At 47.2% G+C, this 19793-nt stretch overlaps 1 protein-coding gene across 1 annotated transcript in view; it reads left to right on the forward strand.

Moving 5' to 3' along the window:
* The first annotated feature begins 25 nt into the window (after positions 1 to 25).
* ZSWIM9 (zinc finger SWIM-type containing 9) overlaps positions 26 to 19793 on the forward strand; it is a 22617-nt gene continuing 2849 nt past the window's right edge. Inside the window, exons 1-3 of the mRNA XM_027767315.1 lie at positions 26 to 379; positions 1423 to 1707; positions 10778 to 11318. Coding sequence (XP_027623116.1) covers positions 1433 to 1707; positions 10778 to 11318 — 816 coding nt within the window. The 5' untranslated portion in view covers positions 26 to 379; positions 1423 to 1432. The remainder of the gene's footprint in view (positions 380 to 1422; positions 1708 to 10777; positions 11319 to 19793) is intronic.

Genomic DNA, 19793 nt, shown 5'->3' on the forward strand with positions numbered 1-19793 from the left:
CGGGGGGGGTGGGCCGGCCGCCTGCGCGCCGCTGTCGCCCCACAGAGGACGCTGGGAGTTGTAGTCTGCCAAACGGAGGTGGCCTGAGAAGGGGATGAAGTGGGGCGAGCCCTCCCGCAGAGCACGCTGGGAGACAGCCCGGGCCATCCCTCGCCCTGGTTGAGCGACAGCCCGGGCCATCCCTCGCCCTGGTTGAGCGGGTGCGGCTCTGGGTCCTAGGAGCAACGGGCGGGAAAAGAGGGAGATTCCGTGGACATTGCCGCGCAAGGCACGATGGGAAGAGAGGCGGGAGGCCGCGCTGGGCATCTCGGGAGCAAGGGCAGGGCCGAGCCTCGGCGCGGGGCATTGTGGGAGGTGGACGCCGCTCCGGGGCGGGTAGGTGAGTGGGGAGGGGCAGGAAGGGTGCACATCTGGTAGAGGGAAGAGGCACAGCTGGGTGGGACGGCGAAACTGGGAGGGCGGCAGCGGCGGGCCGGACTGGTAGGGTCTAGGGAGGGGGGCGCAGGCTGTGGTCTGCAATAAGTGGGGGTGGGAGGCGCAGCTGGATATGGGGGAGCATCTGGGATGAAGCCCATCTGAGAACCTGGGGACACGTCTAGAACGAAGACAGACATTGGAGAGGGTGATGGCTGTCGCTGGGTGGGGCACTGATGGGCTTGAGGGTGCATCTGAGGAGGAGGACCACAGTTGAATATTGGTGATTGTTCTGGGAACTGGCCATATGTGGGTCACACACCTGTAAGGTGAAGCGTTCATGAATTGATGTGAGGATGCTCAAGAGATGGGAGCATCTCTGGAAAACAGGAGCCACAGCTCGATGTGGCATTCCATCAGGGTCACATCTGGGGAAAGGATAGCAACTGCATATCAGATACACATCTGGGAAGGAGGGAGCTACAGGTGCACAAAGAATGACTGTGGGTACTGCTTCCGTGCCTGGATGTGGGGAGCTCATCTACAGAGGGAGCATCTTTACTCATGGCACAGCTAGTTATGAGTGAAGTCAAGTGTAGGCACAAAGGGGGGGAGCTCTAGGTGAATGGGGCACAGGAGGTTATTGCAAGGGGTGGGGTGCACATCTGGAAGGTAACAAGGTCTTAGCCCGATATGGGGGTCACTTAAGGAGGTGTTAACAGCTGAGCTTGAACACCTTTAGGAGAAGGGAGTCCAAACTATATCCAGAGAGGGGAAGACCAGAGTTGGAACTAAAGATCGGGATAACATCCAATTGTACCAGGGGTAAGGCTATGGAGGGAGGCTGAAGATAGGGTGAAGATTTACATCTGGAGGAAAACAGGCATATCCAGCCCCAGGCCGTACCTGGACAGAGTCACCAGCATCCGCAGGGCAGGCTGAGGATGGAGATGATGAGATACCTGCATAGGGATGAGTCTGATGCCCAGCTGTTCCCTTTCCACTCAGGTGCCCCAGGATGGAGAGGCTGGAGCCCTCACCAGGCACAACTGTGGGGCAGGAGGAGCAGGAGCTTCGGGAGCGGGCTTTCTTCTCATGGGCAGAGTTCAGCCGCTTCTTCGATGCGTGGTGCCAGCAGCGGCTGGCGCTCTTCTTCGTCAAGAGTTCCATGCACTTGGCACGCTGCCGCTGGGCCAGCACACCTCCACTCTACACGCTCATCGACGTGCTCAAGTACAGCTATGTGCGGCTTGTGTGCAAGGACGTGCGTGCGCCCAGCCGGCCTGTTGTGGGGTGTGTGAGCCTGAGCTGCAGCCCTGCTGGGTGGGGGAGGGGAGGAGAGGGGTGAGCATAGAGCCCTTTCCAAACTTGGAGATGTGGAGAGAAAGAGGTCAACGGAGAGACCCGAATACTCCTTGCTGGGTGTCAGGGAGTGAAGGAAAAATCTTACTGGGGAAGGGAGATAGAGTTGGAGGGATAAAGGCCCTCAGAATGAGAGTCAGTGTGGCCCAACTTGCAGACTTTTTATTTTATTTATTTATTTTAATTTGACCGGAGAGGGACAGAATGAGATAAAGAGGGAAAGTGAGAAAGCAAGCTGCTCAGTTCAAGACTGAAACCACGGTCAGCCATGTAGGAATCCAGCACCCTTAACCACCACACCGCTTGCTCTCCCTCCCAATTTACATACTTTAATGGAGACCCTAAAGAGGCAGAGAGTGACAGAGAGACACACTCAGGGGACAGAAAAGAAAACGTCACAGGAAATTCCAGAAACATGGAGTTACGGAGCCAGAGACACCAAAGAGAGCCAGGGAAATGGGAGAGACAGGTTTTATACACCAAGAGAACACACACTGAGAGACTGAAGTGCAGGGAAATGCTGTAGGACAGAGAAAGAGACACATCTGTTCAGTAAATACAGGGGTTTTGTGTGTAATGGGGAGAGCCATGACAGAAAAGACCCCTATCCTTCTAGACCTTTAAGGCTAGATAGGATGCCTGATGGTAGAAAGGCAAGCTCACAAGTAAGTTCCTACAGCTGTGTCGTGCTGCAAAGTGGGGCAGGCAAAGTTTCCAGAGAGCCAGGAATCACACCTAGGTGGCAGGGGTAGTGTAACTGACCTTAATTTTAAGCCAGGATTGTTTCCCGTATAGTGTTCGGTTTCCAGCATCCCTTGAAACATGGGAGAAAAGCGAGCCCACATTTCCACGTGGCAATGGCCATCCCTGTTAGGTCAGGCCTTGGTGCTCAGGTTTGCCCCAGACCCCACCACTCTCTGCTGTCTCATGCTTAGCACTGTCTTTTTGGATTTGCCTGCCTGGCCCATGTAGGTATATGAGTTTGAGACTCTTGGTTGGGGAATGATAGAGAAAAGCAGAATTTAGGCATTCAGGCTGCTTGAGACAGGCTCCACTACTTCCTGGATGAGTGTCTTTGGGCAATAGACTCTCCATCTCTGGCCTCACTTTTCTCTTCTCTGAAATTAAGTTATCACTGTACTTGTGTCGTGGGGCTGTTGTGAGGATATCGTGAGGTCATGCACAGGAAGGCCACTTCCTTGGTGCCTGGAACATGGGGCAGCCGGTTAGTCATTATGGGAGCTGAGAGCTTGCACTCTTGGGCCATTGCTCTGCTGATGATTTTCCAGTGCAGTTGAGCAAGTGAATTCACCTCTCTGGGCCTCAGTTTCCTTACCTGGATAAAGGGAGACGTAGCTGTATCGATCTCATAGGTGTTGTGAGGATTAAGGGTCCTCACAACACAGTACAGGTGATGACTCCGAGCGGCATCCGGTACCAAGTGAGCTTGCACTAACAGCCGTTCTCAGCTGAAGTGTGTAAACATTTGCTGTGAGATTACTGTTCTTGCTAGCTTATCGATGTTTATTCTAGAAACAGACTCAGAGATCTGAGAGCCACCCAGCATCAGGCAGCCGTTACCATCAGAACTTGAAGCAGCTCAGGACTAAGCTGGACTCTCTTTTTGGTAACCGAACCCAATTCGATGTAACAAATACTGAGCGCCTACTGTGTGGTCACTCTTCCGCTGGACATTTTCAACCCAGAGCTAGTCTCGGCCTTTGAGCAGCTCAGAACCTAATAGAGGTGACAGAGACCCTCCCCCAAATGCAACTAGTGGCTTCCCATAGTGAGAACAAGGTTGAGGGGAGATGAGAGGAGCATCGAAGAGGAGTTGTCAGCTCTGCCTGAGGGTGGGGTGCTGCTCAGAGGTTTCCTAGTTGAGGTGAAAAATTAGCAGAGCCTTGAAGGATTTGTTGTTCTTTTAGTAGTAAGTACAGTATTCGACTTAACAAACACGTGGTATTTTCTGTGCAGGTGCTGTCCCAAGTGCTCTCTAAATATCAGAGAGAGCCAGGGACAGGAGGAATGGGTCTGTGCAGCGGGCGAGGACAAGGCCCTGGGTTCAGGCCTGTGCATGGGTAGATGATGGGCTGGTCCCTGGATGGAGAGGGCAGGAATGGGGTTAGTTGAGCTGGTTGGGAATGATGACCCCAACCCACCATTCCTGACCGCTGCCTCCCTCCCTGGGTGTTCACAGCACATCTCCTCCAGTGTCACAGCCCAAGGACAGCCATTGGGCTGAGACTGGAGAAGTTAAAATGGGAGAGGAGGCAGGAGATGAAGCTGGAATGGTGTCAAGGGCTGGATCTGGCAGGCTGAGTTGAGAGGCTGGAGCTTTACCCTGGGGGTGCTGGGTGCCCCAGAGGGCTGTGAGCAGGATCAGCTCTGGGTGGAGAAAATGTGGAAAATGGTCTGGAAGAAGGAAACAGGGAGGAGACTGGGGCTGAGGGTCCAGGGAGCACAGGCAGGAGCTTTGTTCCCTTCCCAGAGGTTGCAGGAACTTCCTCCAAGGCCCCATCCCTCCGCCACGAGCCCTCTGGTTACACTTTCTCACTCCACCCTCTCGGCACGTCCCTGTTTAGAACAGGATCACTCAGTCTTTCCCAGCACACACCAGCCTTCATTCTTGACTCTTGAAAGGTCAAGAATAAATGCGTGAGTGGAATGCAAAGCAAAACCATGGTACCTTTTTTCTTTTATTAATTTATTTATTCTATGAAATAAAAAGAGAGGGAAATAGCACCCAACAGGGTCTTGATGTGATGATCCACCCCCACCTCAGCCAGCTCCACATCATGGGCACATGCGCCTGGGTGCCTGGCATACTCAGGGAGGTTTCCAGACTTGAACTGGGAGCCTTCCCATGTGGGATTGTCTTGCAGAGTGTCACATTTCACTGTCCTGCCACCATCTGGCCCTACGGTGATGCTCTTAGAAGAAGAAAAAATTGGAAAATAGCGACTAACATTTCTTAAATGTTTGCCATGCACCAGCCCTTTTTCTAACCACATTATATAGTTTAATTATTTTTTCTTTGTTTAAAGAAAGCCACTTTGTTTATTTTTGAGAGATTTTTGCTATAAGGCATGTGCACTCACCAGTGAGACAGAGAGAGAGACAAAGAGACAGAAAGTAGGAAATCACTCCCTGGGGGATGGCCACACCACAGTCCCTTCTCCATTCTCCTCTCAGGATTTTGGGCACGCACACACATGTGCCTGGCATAAGTTTCAAGCTGCTGGATCCAGAACTTGGACTGTAGTAGTTGCATGGGAGTCCAGTGCCTTAACCACTATGCCACCTGTTGGCCCCAATTTATTTAGGGTTTTTGTAGAGAGAGATTTTTGCTGCAGGGTGCATACACTCGCCAGAGAGAGAGAGGGGGATAAAAAGTGAGAAATCACCCCCCAGGTGGGATGACCATGCTGCAGTCCTGTCTGCTTCATTCTCTTCTCAGGATCTTGGGCATGCCTCACCAGGTCTAAACTGTGGCTGACTATCTGAGAGTCCAGTGGTATAACCATTATGCCATCTGTTGGTCCCTATTTATTTAGTCTTTAACATTTATTTATTTATCTATTTGTTGTGAGTTTCTGGCCACCTGGTCCAGGACTTGAACCATGGTTGGCCATGTGGGAGGTTAATACCTCAAGCACCTTACCACCTGCTGGCCCCTTAATTCTCTTACTTAATTTTCTCGATAAGCCTGTGAGACCAGTGCTATGATTAGTCTCAATTTCCAGAGAAATTGAGAAAACAGAGGCACATAATGGTTATGAGACTTTCCCAAAGTAATGTAACTTTTTCTTTTTTTTATCTGAGAGGGATTTTTGCTATAGGGAACATGCGTTTGTCAGAAAGAGAGAGAGATAGAAAGTGAAAAATCTACCCCTCAAGGGAGATGGCCACACCGCAATCCCTTCTCCTCCAGTCTCCTCTTGGGATTTTGGGCATGCACACACACATGCCCAGCATGAGTTTCAAGCCTCCAGGTCCAGGACTGGAACCATGGTCAGCTATGTGGGAGTCCAGCAATGTAACCATTATGCCATCTGCTGGTCCCAGTAACATAACCCTTAAGAGGAAAAACCAGGATATGGACTTACAGAATCTGATTGCAAAGCCCATGCTTCTAGTTACTACCCTGTCTCCTCCCTCTCCTTCCTCTTTTCTTCCCTCCTCTTTATTTCAATCATGGATTATCAACAGGAGAATAGAATGTGCTAGCATCCTGAAGATTTGTTGGTTCTAGGTACCAGTCTGTTTTCCCAGTTGTCGGAGAGGTTTGTTTGAGCATCTACTGTGTGTGAGTTGTATGTGTTTTGGGTGCTGGCATTTCAGTGGGGCACATACGTTACCGATGGCCTCAGTCACATTGCTTCCGTGTGATGGAATCTGCCCTCATAGATTCCTTCCCTGCAAATGATCAGGGAAGGCTTCCTGGAGGAGGCAATGCTGGCTCTGAGGAGTAGGAATTGACTAGATGAAAAGAAGGGAAAAGAATGTTTCATGAAAGAGGAAAGAACGTATAGTAGGAGAGTGGCCATGGAAATGGAAAAAAGGAGGTGTTTGGAGAGGTTTTGCAGGCTTGATAGGCAGGCTCGGTGATAGATGGTTTTGATGGAGTTGGAGGGGGGTATCCCAGGGAAGTGTGCCAGGGTGTTCCATAGTGGAATTCAGTCATTCACCCCTCATGTATTCACTGAGCACCCCCAGGGGTCAGGTACTGTTCTGGTGCTGGGTGTACAGCGAGGGACAAAATGGACAAAATCCCTGTTCATGTGGAGTTTATATGTAGAGGGGTTGGCATTATTCTCCAGGTCGATGGAGCAGAATTGGGAACTGGTGTGTTGAGGCATCACGAGATGTTATGTGAGATACTGGGATCCCATGGGGTTGCACTATTCTCTGGCAAGATGAACGACTTCACAGAAGAGGTGGCCTTTCCTTTTTCTTTATTTATTTTTTTAGAGAGATTTTTGCAGTAGGACGCATACACTCGTTTGAGAGACAGAGAAACAAAGTGAGAAGACACCCTCTCAGGGGGGATGGCCATACGGCAATCCCTTTTCCATCCTCCTCTCAGGATTTTGGGCATACACGCTCATGCACCTGGTGTGCGTTTTAAGCCATCACATCTGGGACTCGAACCGAAGTCAACTCCGTGGGAGTCCAGCAACGTAACTATTACACCATCTGTTAGTCTCGGTGGCCTTTCCTGAGTGAGGATGTGTTCTAGAGGCTAAAAGAGGCCAGACCAGAGTTTCACAAGCACCCATGAATAACTGGGAAAATGTATCAATTAGAATCCTATGAACTTGCTGTTTTGGTAGATTAAAAATGGCAATGCAGGTACTGTTCTGGTGCTGGGTGTACAGCGAGGGACAAAATGGACAAAATCCCTGTTCATGTGGAGTTTATATGTAGAGGGGTTGGCATTATTCTCCAGGTCGATGGAGCAGAATTGGGAACTGGTGTGTTGAGGCATCACGAGATGTTATGTGAGATACTGGGATCCCATGGGGTTGCACTATTCTCTGGCAAGATGAACGACTTCACAGAAGAGGTGGCCTTTCCTTTTTCTTTATTTATTTTTTTAGAGAGATTTTTGCAGTAGGACGCATACACTCGTTTGAGAGACAGAGAAACAAAGTGAGAAGACACCCTCTCAGGGGGGATGGCCATACGGCAATCCCTTTTCCATCCTCCTCTCAGGATTTTGGGCATACACGCTCATGCACCTGGTGTGCGTTTTAAGCCATCACATCTGGGACTCGAACCGAAGTCAACTCCGTGGGAGTCCAGCAACGTAACTATTACACCATCTGTTAGTCTCGGTGGCCTTTCCTGAGTGAGGATGTGTTCTAGAGGCTAAAAGAGGCCAGACCAGAGTTTCACAAGCACCCATGAATAACTGGGAAAATGTATCAATTAGAATCCTATGAACTTGCTGTTTTGGTAGATTAAAAATGGCAATGCATGTTGGCTTTCTTTTGCTTCTACCTGATGCCACCATGGTAGCTGCACTTGGTATTTTACTGCTAATGATTTGTACATTTGGCAGTTTTCTAAATTTGCAGTATTTTTGTTACTTTACATAAGACAAAAAGCCTCAGGTGCTTTATTTAGATTTTAAAAGTCTTGTGCCTGAAGGAGAAAAAGGATGTGTCGAGGAACCCCTCTGGTTTAACAGAAAATTCTTTATACTGGTAGTTCCCAGGGTGGACCTGGGAGAGAACCACCTTCTCACAGTCCATTTGGGAAAAAAAAAATGTGGGAACATTTTTGGGGTACACTTAACTGGCATTTTCTGCTTGAGAGCCAAGGCTTCTTAACTACACGGCAGACCCTGGGTAGTTCATGTTACAAGGGCCAGCAAACTAGGATACCTATGGGTTAAATATAACCTGTAGCCCATTTTTATAAGTAAAATTTTACTGTAGCACAGCATGTTCATTCATCCACATACTGTTATGACTGTAGCATAGCAATGGAAAATATCTACTCTCTGGCGTTTTTCAGGAAAGGTTTGAAACTCCCTACTCTATCAACAGAAAACCTACTGAAAAATGTTGATTGCACTCTCATGGAGAAACTGAATCTCTGTTCAGAAAGCAGATGCCAATTTAAATATTAGTATTAGGGAAATATACTCTGATTTTTTTTAATCCTATTCATTTCATTTTTTATAGTGCTGGTTTCAACTCCCTAAATTGATTTCCTGTAATGGGCTATGCCCTGCAGTTTGAGAACTATTGTTCTGGACAAACTGACTCACACACAGAGAGAAATGCATAAGAGAGTGTTCATTGAAGCCGTGTGTGTTGGACATGCTGTAAGAGTTGGCAGACTCATGGAGTGAGAAACCAAATAGTTTTGAAAATCTGATAGCAAAAAAATCAAACTGCAAAACAGTGTGTTGCTTGTATGAAGGGATTTTGAAAAGTCTATGGGGAAAATGGAATTAAAATACAACTTCATTCTGGTGTAAGAAAAGTTTTGCATAGTTTTTTTTATAATGTGTATTTTCCATGACTTTTTGAAGATAGCTGGTATTAGTCTCCTGTTGCTATTGTAACAAATTGCCACATGTATAGTGGCTTAAAATAATGTAAATGTATTGCCTTACAGTTCTGGGGCTCAGGAGGCCAGTATGAATGTTACACTGGGCTAAAACAAAGATATTGCTGAGGCTGCATTCCTTCTGAAGTTCTAGGCAGATCTACTTCCTTAATTTTTCCCTTCTAGTACTCATCTGCCTTTGGTTCAAGGCCTCCTCTTCCATTTACAAAGCCAGTAGAGTATCATCTTTCATTCTCTCTCTTTCACTCTCTCTTATTTTCTCTGCCTTACTTTCCTTTTTCCCTTATAAGGACCCTTGTAATGATATTGGACTTACCAGATAATCCAGAAGCTCCCCATTTTAAATCTTTAATCGCACTTGCAAAGTCTCTTTTGCCATGTAAGGGTACGTGTACACAGTTCCAGTGACTAGAATGTGGATTTTTGAGGAAGTAATTATTCTTCCTACCACAAAATTAGAAAACAGGTCTTCTAAAGTAAACTTTTAAAAAGTGTAACACATCCACAAAAGTGCACACATTATGCATGTATAACATGTTGAATTTTCCCAAAATGAAATGCACATGTAACCAGCACCTGGAACAAGAAACAATATGTCCAATCCTAGTAAACTCTTTGGGTTACATCTTAGTGTTAGCCACTCAAGGGTAACCACTATCTGGTCTCTTAACAGCAGTGGTTAACTTTGGCTGTTGAACATTATAGGAAGAGACTTCAAAAAGTTTATAGAAAAATGGAATTAAAGTATGAGTTTATTTTGGTGCAAAAATTTGAAATCTATGCATAGTTTTATCATAATATGCATGTTTCGTGGACCTTTTGAAGATTCTTCATATATACAAGAATCATATTGTGGGTTTTCTTCTGTGTCTGACTTTGTTCACATAGCAAGTTTATGAGATTATCCATCTTGGAGACTGGTATGTTCATTCTGAGTATTAATTAGTACCTTATTGTCTAACTATATCATAGCTTATTTCTTGCTCTGTTTTTGAATATTAGGGTTTGAAGTATTTGGCTAAGCTGTATTGTACTGCTCTTGACATTCTAGAACATGTCTTTAGGTGCCAATAGGCAGGCATTATCTTGGTTGAACTTCTGGGTCACAGGAGAGACATAGGATCAGCTTTAGTATATACTTCCACACCGTTTTCCAGCTTGATCATGCCATTTTACAGTCCCATCAGTGATGTGAGAGTTCCAGTGGCTCCACATCCTCATCAACACTTGATGTTATCAGTCTTCCTTATTTTGTTATTCTGGTGGTGTGCAGCAATAGTTCATTATTTCTTTGATGACTGATGAATTAGAGCACTTCTTTGCTATACAAAGTTTAATTGTCAACATAGAAACATACCCACCATTTCTTATGGGTGAATAAAAACATGAGCAGGAATCTGAATACACAATTCCGGTAGAGGGTACCTCTAGGAACACAGAGAGGGAGGGGAACTTGTTAGGGCAAGATTCATAGAGAGCCTCAGTTTGTGCTGTTATTGTTAGGCCAGAAACAGGTATAAAACTATCTTCAATGTTTTATTTCTGAAACTTTTTGAAGGTCAATACAATAAAACTTCCATTTGCTTTTGAGAGAGCTGGGGGTGGTGAGTACAAAATGTTAAATGCCTAGTGTTCACTGTGTTCCATGTACTGGTTTTAAGTGCTTTATTTTATGGATGATTTTCATCCCTCAACAATCATAGAAAGAAGGTATGATGATTATGACCTCTCTTTTAATATATGGGGAAACTGAGGCACAGAGACTTGAAGTGACTTGCCCACAGTCACACAGCTGGCATATCCTTAAGGCCCTTTACTCTTCTCTATGTTTGAAACAATTCTTAATTGGAAAAGGAGAGAGGGAAAAGAGGGCAGCGTCGTGAAGTGACAGCAGCGGTGGTCATTCCTCCTGCAGGCCCCCTCAGCCTGGCTGCCCCGCCTTCATCATCGTCAAGCTGAGCCCGCTGCGGGACCGCCTCGTGGTGACTGAGTGCCAGCTGACCCACTCGCACCCAGCCTGCCCGCTTGAGTTCGCCTACTACTTCCGCCCAGGCCACCTGCTGGCTAACGCCTGCCTACCCGTGCGCACCACCAACAAGATCTCCAAGCAGTTTGTGGCCCCGGCTGATGTGCGCCGCCTGCTCTCCTACTGCAAGGGCCGCGACCATGGAGTCCTTGATGCCCTGCATGTGCTCGAGGGGCTTTTCCGCACCGACCCCGAGGCCAAGGTGGGGTCTCTGGAGACGCAGGATGGGGGCGGGGGAAAGCCACTCCAAGGATTCATGGGTGCTCATTCATGCATCTGCCATCCTTCATCCATCCATCCTTCCATCCATCCATCCATCCATCCATCCATCCATCCATCCATACGTCCATCCATCCATCCACTCACCCATCCCCCCCGTCCATCCAGGTACCTGCTGAGGCATTGGGAATGCAGCTGCGAGCATTACAGACCCTGAGAACAGCACTGCCCAGCAGAACTTCCTGCCTCACAGAATGGTTCTGTGAGTGTGCACTACCCTCTAGGGTAGCCCCCAGTCACACATTTCTATTCAGCACTTGAAATGTGGCCAATTAGCCAGAGGAACTGAGTATCTTTTATTTTAATTCCTCAAAAGTTAAATAGCAGCTTATGCCTGTTGTCTATTTTGTAGAGATCCTTGTTAGTGGATGAAACTAGCTATGGCTGGGTAACCAAATAGAATCTGGTCTAATCAATAGGGTTGGGTGCTAGGAAGGAGAGGAATGATGGAATATGCCAATTAATTTCTTTTTAAAGTTGTACTACACAGATAGAAATTGCACAAATGATAATTACATAGTATGGCAAATTCACAAGGTGAAAGCATGCAGATCAAGAAAAGGAATAGTCCTACATTATACAATGTAATGGAGTAATGAGTATTATGAAGGAGAGTAAGAGGAGGGCTGGGAGCGGGGCAGTTGTAAGGGCGCTATTTTCATTTGTGGGATCCAAGAAGGCCTCAAGGGAAGTGATGGTGAAAGAGAGAAGAGAGAATGGAGGGAAAGGCCCCCATTCTGTGTTCAGAAGGAAACAACTTCCAGGCAGAGGGAACAGCCAGTGCAAAGCCCCAGAGGCTGGAGCAAGCATGGTGTGCTGGTGCAACCGTGAGGATGCTGCTCATTCATGAGGAATCTTTCTGCTGCTTTGATCCAACTTCGGATTTGGGATAGACTTGAAGTTTGAGGGGGGAGAAAAAGAAAAATGGAGGGAGAGCTGGTTCTTTCACCTGGCTGTGCCTTTGTCTTTCATGCATGGGAAAAGTTCCAACTCGGGGTGAAACTGAGATATGAACTCATTCTCTGGATTCAGTTCTATACCTCTTGCCCCACCCCTATCCTATGCCTCTAACCAGCCCCGATTTGACACACCAATCAAAGCTCAGCCCTCTGTCCACACGTAATATTGGTGTGATTTTAGTTAGCATTTATCAGGCACTTACTATGTGCCAGGCACTGCCCAAGGGACTTCACATACTGTAATTCATTGAAATCTCCCCAGAGCCCTATGAGGAAGGAGCCCACCATGCTCATCCCCACTTTACAAACAAGGATATGGAAGCCAGAGAGGTTCAGTAACTGGCCCAAGATAATACAGCTCTGGATCCATACAGTCTGGATCCAGGCCCTGGTCTTCACCACTGTGCTGTTCCATAGTTTGGAAATGAGGCTCAGGCCCATTTCCACCAATTCCAGCATCTGGAAAGTTGAGGATCCCACCCACGTTTGTGGGTCTGTAACATGGGGGCACACACACACACTTAGGCATTCCTTTGTCCATTGGTCTTCTTGGAGCATATAACGGTTAGCTACTCCACTATTAAATATTGGGTTGTTGGAAAAGTCATGATGTATTTTTTTCTATGCAAAAATTCACATGACTTTTTTTTTATTTAGATTTTTGCTATAGAGCATGTGCACTTGCTGGAGAAACAGACAGAAAGTGAGAAATTACTTCCCAGTGGGGATGGCCATGCCGCAGTCCCTTTACCTCCATTCTCCCCTTGGGATTTTAGGCACACATGCTCATGCACCTGGTGTGAATTTTAAGTCACCGCGTCTAGGACTTGAACTGCAGTCAACTACGTGGGAGTCCAGTGACATAACCATTCTGCCGTCTGTCCCACACATGACTTTTCCGACAACCCAATAAATAAGCCTCACTGCTCTTCCCTGTAAATACCTTTTGTAAGGACACAGACCCTGGGCTCAAGCTGCTTGGGCTCAAATCCCAGCTCTGCCAATTATTGCCTGGTGATCTCAGGCAAGCAGCTGAAGCTCTCTGTGCCTCAGTTTCCCCATTCAAAAACCATAGGATGAAAAATAATAGTATCTACTGATGTTATAATACATAATACGATAATAGTTATGATAGTAATAGTATATATTAACATGAGGTCATAAAGATTGAAAGTAAGAGCTTCAGGGGCCAGCAGGTGGTGAGGTGGCTAAGGTGCTGGACATTCCCACATGGCTGACCACGGTTCAAGTCCTGGACCTGGTGGCTTGCTTTCTCACTTTCCTTCTCTCTGTTTGTCTGTCTTTCTCTGGTCAAATTAAAATAAATGAATAATAAATAAAATTAAATAAATAATTCTTTAAAAAAAAAAAAAGAAAAGAAAAGTGCTTCAAACTGTACCTAGCCTAGAGAAGCTTTTTCATGTATGTTGTTGGTTTTCTTCTGTACTGTATACATCTGAAATCATGCTCTGTTTATTCTGACTCTCTGGCATGTCCCATTTCTTTTCGTCATTTGTTGGACCAGAAGCCAGCATTCCATGTTTGTCCAGTAAATCTTTGGTAGGAAAATGTACTTATTTACTTACCCTTCTTTCATCAAATGTCATCACACCCTGTAAATGTCATCCACATGTTCCCCCCCCCCTTTTTTTTTAACCATTTCTAATGGCTGGATCCCAACCCCATTGTCTGCTAGCTCCATGATCTAGGGCAAGTCACTTCCCTGATGTAGTCAGGTCCCTAAGACCACCCTCAGGTCCATGGATTCACTGAGAGGACTATAGAACTTAAAAAAAAATAATAATGTTATGCTTATAGTTCCAGTGTATTTCAGCAAATGGATAGAGATTAAAATCAGGAAAGGGAAGAGACACAGGTGGAGAGATCGGTTGGGAGCTTCTGGCTGTCCTCTCTCAGAGGAGTCCTGTGGACAGAGCTTAGTTCTCCCAGCAATGATGCGTGACAACACACACAGAATATTGCCAACCAGGGCAGTGCACCCGAGCCTTGAGGCCTGTAATTTTTACTGGGTGTTGACCACATAGACATGACTGCTACCCTGTTTGACCAACCTTAGTCTCCAGCCCTTTCAGAGGTCAAGCTGATACTCCATGACCTAGGCACTGTTGCACATACTTCACACAGATTAACCCATGTACTCCTCATAACAGTGGGCAGAGGTACCTGCAGTTATATTCTCTGTCTTTGCAGATGGGAACAACTGAGGCACAGAGAAGGTCAGACAGTTTCCCCAAGCCACATAACTGGTGCATAAATTCACACTGCTAGTAAGTAGAAGAACCTGGATTTGGATCCTTCCAATCTGGCTCTGGGGTCAGGAACTATTAACTCATTAGTCCCTGTGTTTCCTAATGGAAAGCAACATTGATTGGGCTATTGCCTATGAGACCCAGCTGGTCTGACTGGGTAGGACTTGGGCCTGCTTCAGTTCCTGTCTCTCTTCAAGGCCTAGCACAGTATCAGGCACTCAGTGAGTGTTCAATGAATACTGCTTAGCAAACAGGTGTATATATAAACAGAAAAACATATATACCCCCGTCTAGAAAGAAAAGTAAGATTAGGAATTGGAGTTTAGCACTTTCAGAGTGGAAAGTAGCCTCAGATCACCTCTGGAAAAGTCTGAAGGCAAATACATTACTATGTCTTTACTTTTCTCTTTTTTTTTTTTTTTTTGGAGAGATTTTTGCTGTAGGGCGCGTGTGCTCGCCAGACAGACAGAGACGGAGAGACAGAAAGCAAGAAATTCCCTCCCAGGGGGGATGGGCATGCCGCAATCCCTTCTTCTCCATTCTCCTCTCGGGATCTTGGGCACACACGCACACACGCCCAGGGTGAGTTTTAAGCCACCGGGTCCGGGACGCGAACCGCGGTCAACTACGTGGGAATCCAGCGACATAGCCATTACGCTAACTGCTGGTTCCCTCTTTACTTTTCTCTTCTTCGTGACTCCTGAGAAGAAAAAGATACAACTATGGAAGTGGGTACTTAAAAAAGCACACACACACACACACACACACACACAAAACACATTTACCTGTTATGAGTCTTCTATGTAAGTTAGTTTCTAGACCAGTCATGTGCTCTAGAACTTTCTGTCATGATGGCAGTGTTCCAGGTCGCACTGTCCAGTAGAATAGCCACAGGCCTTGTGTGGCTATTGAGCATGTAAAATACAGCTAGTGTGAGGACCAGCAGATGGCATGGTGGTTAAGGTGCTGGACTCCCACATGGTAGTCTGCAATTCAAGTCCTAGACCCGGCAGCTTGAAACTCACACCAGGTGTGTGTGCTTGTGTGCACAAAAATCCCAAGAGGAGAATGGAGGAGTAGGGAATGAGGCATGAGCATCCCCTTGGGGGGTGATTTCTCACTTTCCTTCTCATTGTCTCTGTCTCTCTCCATTGAGCACATGCACCCTATGACAAAAAGCTTAAAAAAAAATAAGGCTAGGGTGACTGGGGAACTGAATTGTCAGATACTTTAAAATGGTAATCAACCCAAATGTAAACATTTACATGTAGCCAGTAGCTATGGTGTTGGGCAGAGCAAGTCTAGATCAAACATCTGCTGAGATAAGTTTGATTATATGTAATTGCATAAAAATTAACAGTGGTTGAAAAAATAATAGCAATGTTGTAATTAATGTGGCAGTGGGACTTTTTCATAAAGTACATTGAATTCTAATACTATTTAAGATGCTGGGACCAGCAGTTAGCGTAATGGCTATGTTGCTGGACTCCCACGTAGTCGACCGTTGTTCAAGTCCCGGACCTGGTGGCTTAAACTCATGATGGGTGCGTGTGCGTGTGTGCCCAGGATCCTGAGAGGAGAACAGAGGAAAAGGGATTGCGGCATGGCCATCCCCCCTGGGGGATGATTTCTCGCTTGCTGTCTCTCTGTCTCTCTCTGTCTGTCTGGCGAGTGCACGTGCCCTATAGCAAAAACCTCTCAAAAAAAAAAAAAAGATGCTGAATGTATGATTTCGGAGTTAGGAAAGCAATTTTTTCCTTGTTCTCTAGACCTCTTCTTGACCTTTTTGTCATAGTTTTTTCTTTTTCTTTTTTTCCTTTCGTATTGAAAGCTGAGCACAAACGGTGCTTCTTAAATAGTCTTGTTGGAAGAGGTTCGATTATGGCAAAGCAATTTGTGGAGAGGTCTGTGGTTAAATTGGACTCAGGTCCTAGTTCTGCAGCTGAAGTTCAACACTTACAGGGAATGACTGAGGGAGCCCTAGCCACTGGCTCATAGCTACTAAATCTACCCACCCTGTCAGGGGGCTTCATGCGGAGTCGGGCAAGAGGAATAAACGATGAGGTCAAAGGGCCTGATCACTGAGGGCCTAGAGCTGTGATGTGGACTCCTGGCTTTACTCAAAGTATAATGGGGAGTCCTGGGAATGGGGGAAAGATATTCAAGTAGAGGAGGGGGTGGTCTGAATGGATGTTTTTTTTTTTTGGTTTATAGGGCATGTGCATTTGCCTGAGACAGGTGTCGGGGTGTGTGTGTGTGTGTGTGTGTGTGTGTGAGAAAACACTCCCAGCGGGGCTGGCCTCACAGCAATCCATTCTTCCCCATTCTCCTCTTGGGATTTAGGCATACCTACCCAGTGTGTCTTTCAAGTCACTGGGTCTGGACTCAAACTGTGTAGTCAGCCATGTGAGATCCAGCCTCCACACCACCAGCTGACCCGCCCCCTGAGTGGAGTTTTGAAAATGCCCCTCTAGCAGTTGAATGGGAAACAGACAAGGGGATGAGGGCAGAGACAGGGCGTCCAGTGAGGAGGTGGCTACAACCCAGATGAGAGATGGTGGGTGGTGTCTCTGACCAAGGTGGGGAGAAGAGGTCAGCTTGTAGATTTATTTCAAGGGACATATCTAGGAGTTGGAGATGGGTTGCATGCAGAGGGTGGGGAAGGAAAAGCCAAGCATTAGCTCTCTGTGTTGGGGCCTGAACTGTGGAGTGGATGGTGGAGCCATTGACCAAGATGCAGCTGACTAAGGAGGAGTAGGTAGGGGGTGGGTTGTTGAGACTCAAACAGGACTATGGGCTGTTAGTCCAAAGGGTTTATGAGCCATCCAAGGGGCCGGATCACTGCAGAATCAGTTGAGGAGGTAAGCCTGGAACCTAGAGATACAGAACTGGGAGTTACCAGCCGAGAAATGGCGAGGGCTATGCGACAGGATGAGATCACCTTGGGAGGGCATAGATATAGGGCAAGAGGAGAGCAGAGCGCCCGGGCTAGGCTTTGCACAGGACAACAGAGAGTGCTAAGTAGGGCAAGCAAAGGAGAGCATAGGAGGAAGGAGGACAATCAGGAGTTTGTGTGACAGAGGCCAGCAGAGACCCTGTTTAGGAAGGGGGCAGGGTCATTACACTGACTACTGCTGAGAGAACGAGTAGCTGGGATCTGATGTGTCAGGTGTCGACCCACGCGTCAGACATGGATGATATTGTAGCCACACTGTGACCCTCTTCAAAAGACATCCCCATTTGCCAGCTAGGGAAACTGAGGCTGACTCACTTCCCTGAGGTCCCACAGCAAATAAGAGGGTAAATCTAGGATTCAAACCCAGATTCTGGTCCCTGAACCTGCACCGGAGAGGTGTGGCCTGTGGGTGTCACCGCACACTCTGGCACTGGGCAGTTCACTCACTCACTCGCTCAGTATAGATTCAGCTCTGGTTCTGGACCACATGTGGTTTAAAACCTCAGGAAGACAAAAGGGGAACACCATCCCTGTCATCCCCATCCTTGTGGGGCTTCCATCTTAGGACAAACAGGCAATGGGCAAAGCAAATAAAGATTGGTCGTGGTAGACAGTGAGCACCACGGCCGGTAGGGCTGGGGAGAGACAGGACTGATACTCAGCTGGGAGAGTCAGAGAAGACCTTTATGACAAGGTGGGTTTTGACAGAGAAGATAATTAGAGAAGCAACAGTTGGAGAGCACTTAGAATTTATCACTTAATGAGTACTAATAGCAATGCCGTGTGTGCGAGGCAGTATGCTAGATGTTTTCATGCATTTCATCCTTCCAGCCACAGATATATTGAGACAAGTTAGGGAAGTTGGTTGAAGCCACAGCGGCCAGGAAGTGGTGGCTCCAGGACCTCAGCCCAGGCATTCGAAGCTGTACTATTTATTTATTTATTTATTTATTTATTTATTTATTTGAGAGAAATTTTCGCTATAGGGCGTGTGCCTTCGCCAGACAGAGAGAGACATAGAGACGGAAAGCGAAAAATCACCCCCCAGAGGGGATGGTCACGCCACAATCCCTTCTCCTTCATTCTCCTCTCGGGATCTTGGGCACGCACGCACACACGCCTGGCGTGAGTTTTAAGCCACCGGGTCCGGGACGCGAACCGCGGTCGACTACGTGGGAGCCCAGCGACATAGCCATTACGCTAACTGCTGGTTCCCGGAGGCTGTACTTTTGACCCCGTCCTGCCTCTCCGTGCATAGAAGAATGAGTATTCAGCTCCTAGAAGAGGAAATTAAGGAATGTGCACATTAAGGAGGAAACTGAGGCACCGAGAGGTTGACTCACACGGTTTGGAAGCAGTGGAGGTGGGACTCAAGCTGTGCCTCTGAAATCTTTGCTTTTTACCTCTCCACCAGTGGTCATCAAACTTGAGCATGCATGGGAATCCTTGGAGGGCTTATCAAAACAGATTGCCAGGCCCCATCCCGGAGGGTCAGACTCAGCAGCTGTGGGGTGGGCGGGATGGAGAACATGCGTTTCTGGCAAGGTCCAAGCACTGACACCAGTGCAGCTGGCACTTCTGAAGCATCGTTCTAGGCTGCTTCCCAGTAAAGAATGAATACCCAGTTCCCAGCGGGGCCGACTGAGGCTTCTGTGTGTGTGAAAGTCACACTAACGGATGGTTGTACCTACATCTCAAGTCCAGACAACATGGCTCCAGTATGTGGTTTTGTTTTGTTTTAGAGATTTTTGGGCATATGCGCTCCTAGGAGAGAGAGAGAGACAAAGAGACAGAAAGTGAGAAATCATCGGTGTGTGTGGGGGGGGCGGGGGGGGCGTTTGAACACGCCTCAATTCCTTCCTCTCCACTTATTTCTGGGAATCCTGGGCATAGATGCAGGCCCCCAGCATGAGTTTTAAGTAGCCATCTGGGACTGGAACTGCGATGGACCAGCAGGTGGTGTAGTGGCAGGGGCACTGGAAACCCACAGAGTCCATTTTTTTTTTGTTGTTGTTTGTTTGTTTGTTTGATTTTCTTTTTTTTTTTTTAGAGATTTTTTGCTGTAGGGTAAATGCCCTCGCTGGAGAAACGGAGAGAAAACGAGAAATTATTGGGGGAATGAGAATGGCCACACCTCACCTCAATCTCTTATCCTCCATTCTTCTCTCAGGATTTTGGGCACACACGCACACTCACCCCGCCTGTTTTAAGACACTGGGTCTGGGGCTCGAACCACAGTCGACTAGTGGGAGTCCAGTAACGTAACCATTATGCCATCTGCTGGTCCCCAGACTCTGTGTTTTTAACCATTCTCTTTCACTGCCTTCTGCCTGTCAAAAGAATAAAATGCCTGAAGGAATGGATTCCTATTTTCCCAGGGAAGGACATGGCGGACTGGGGAACTGGGCGCGGAAACCCTGCGTCCCCTGACCTCTTTCGCT

This window comes from Tupaia chinensis, unplaced genomic scaffold (assembly GCF_000334495.1).
Source record: "Tupaia chinensis unplaced genomic scaffold, TupChi_1.0 Scaffold000067_2, whole genome shotgun sequence".
Lineage (NCBI taxonomy): Eukaryota > Metazoa > Chordata > Mammalia > Scandentia > Tupaiidae > Tupaia > Tupaia belangeri.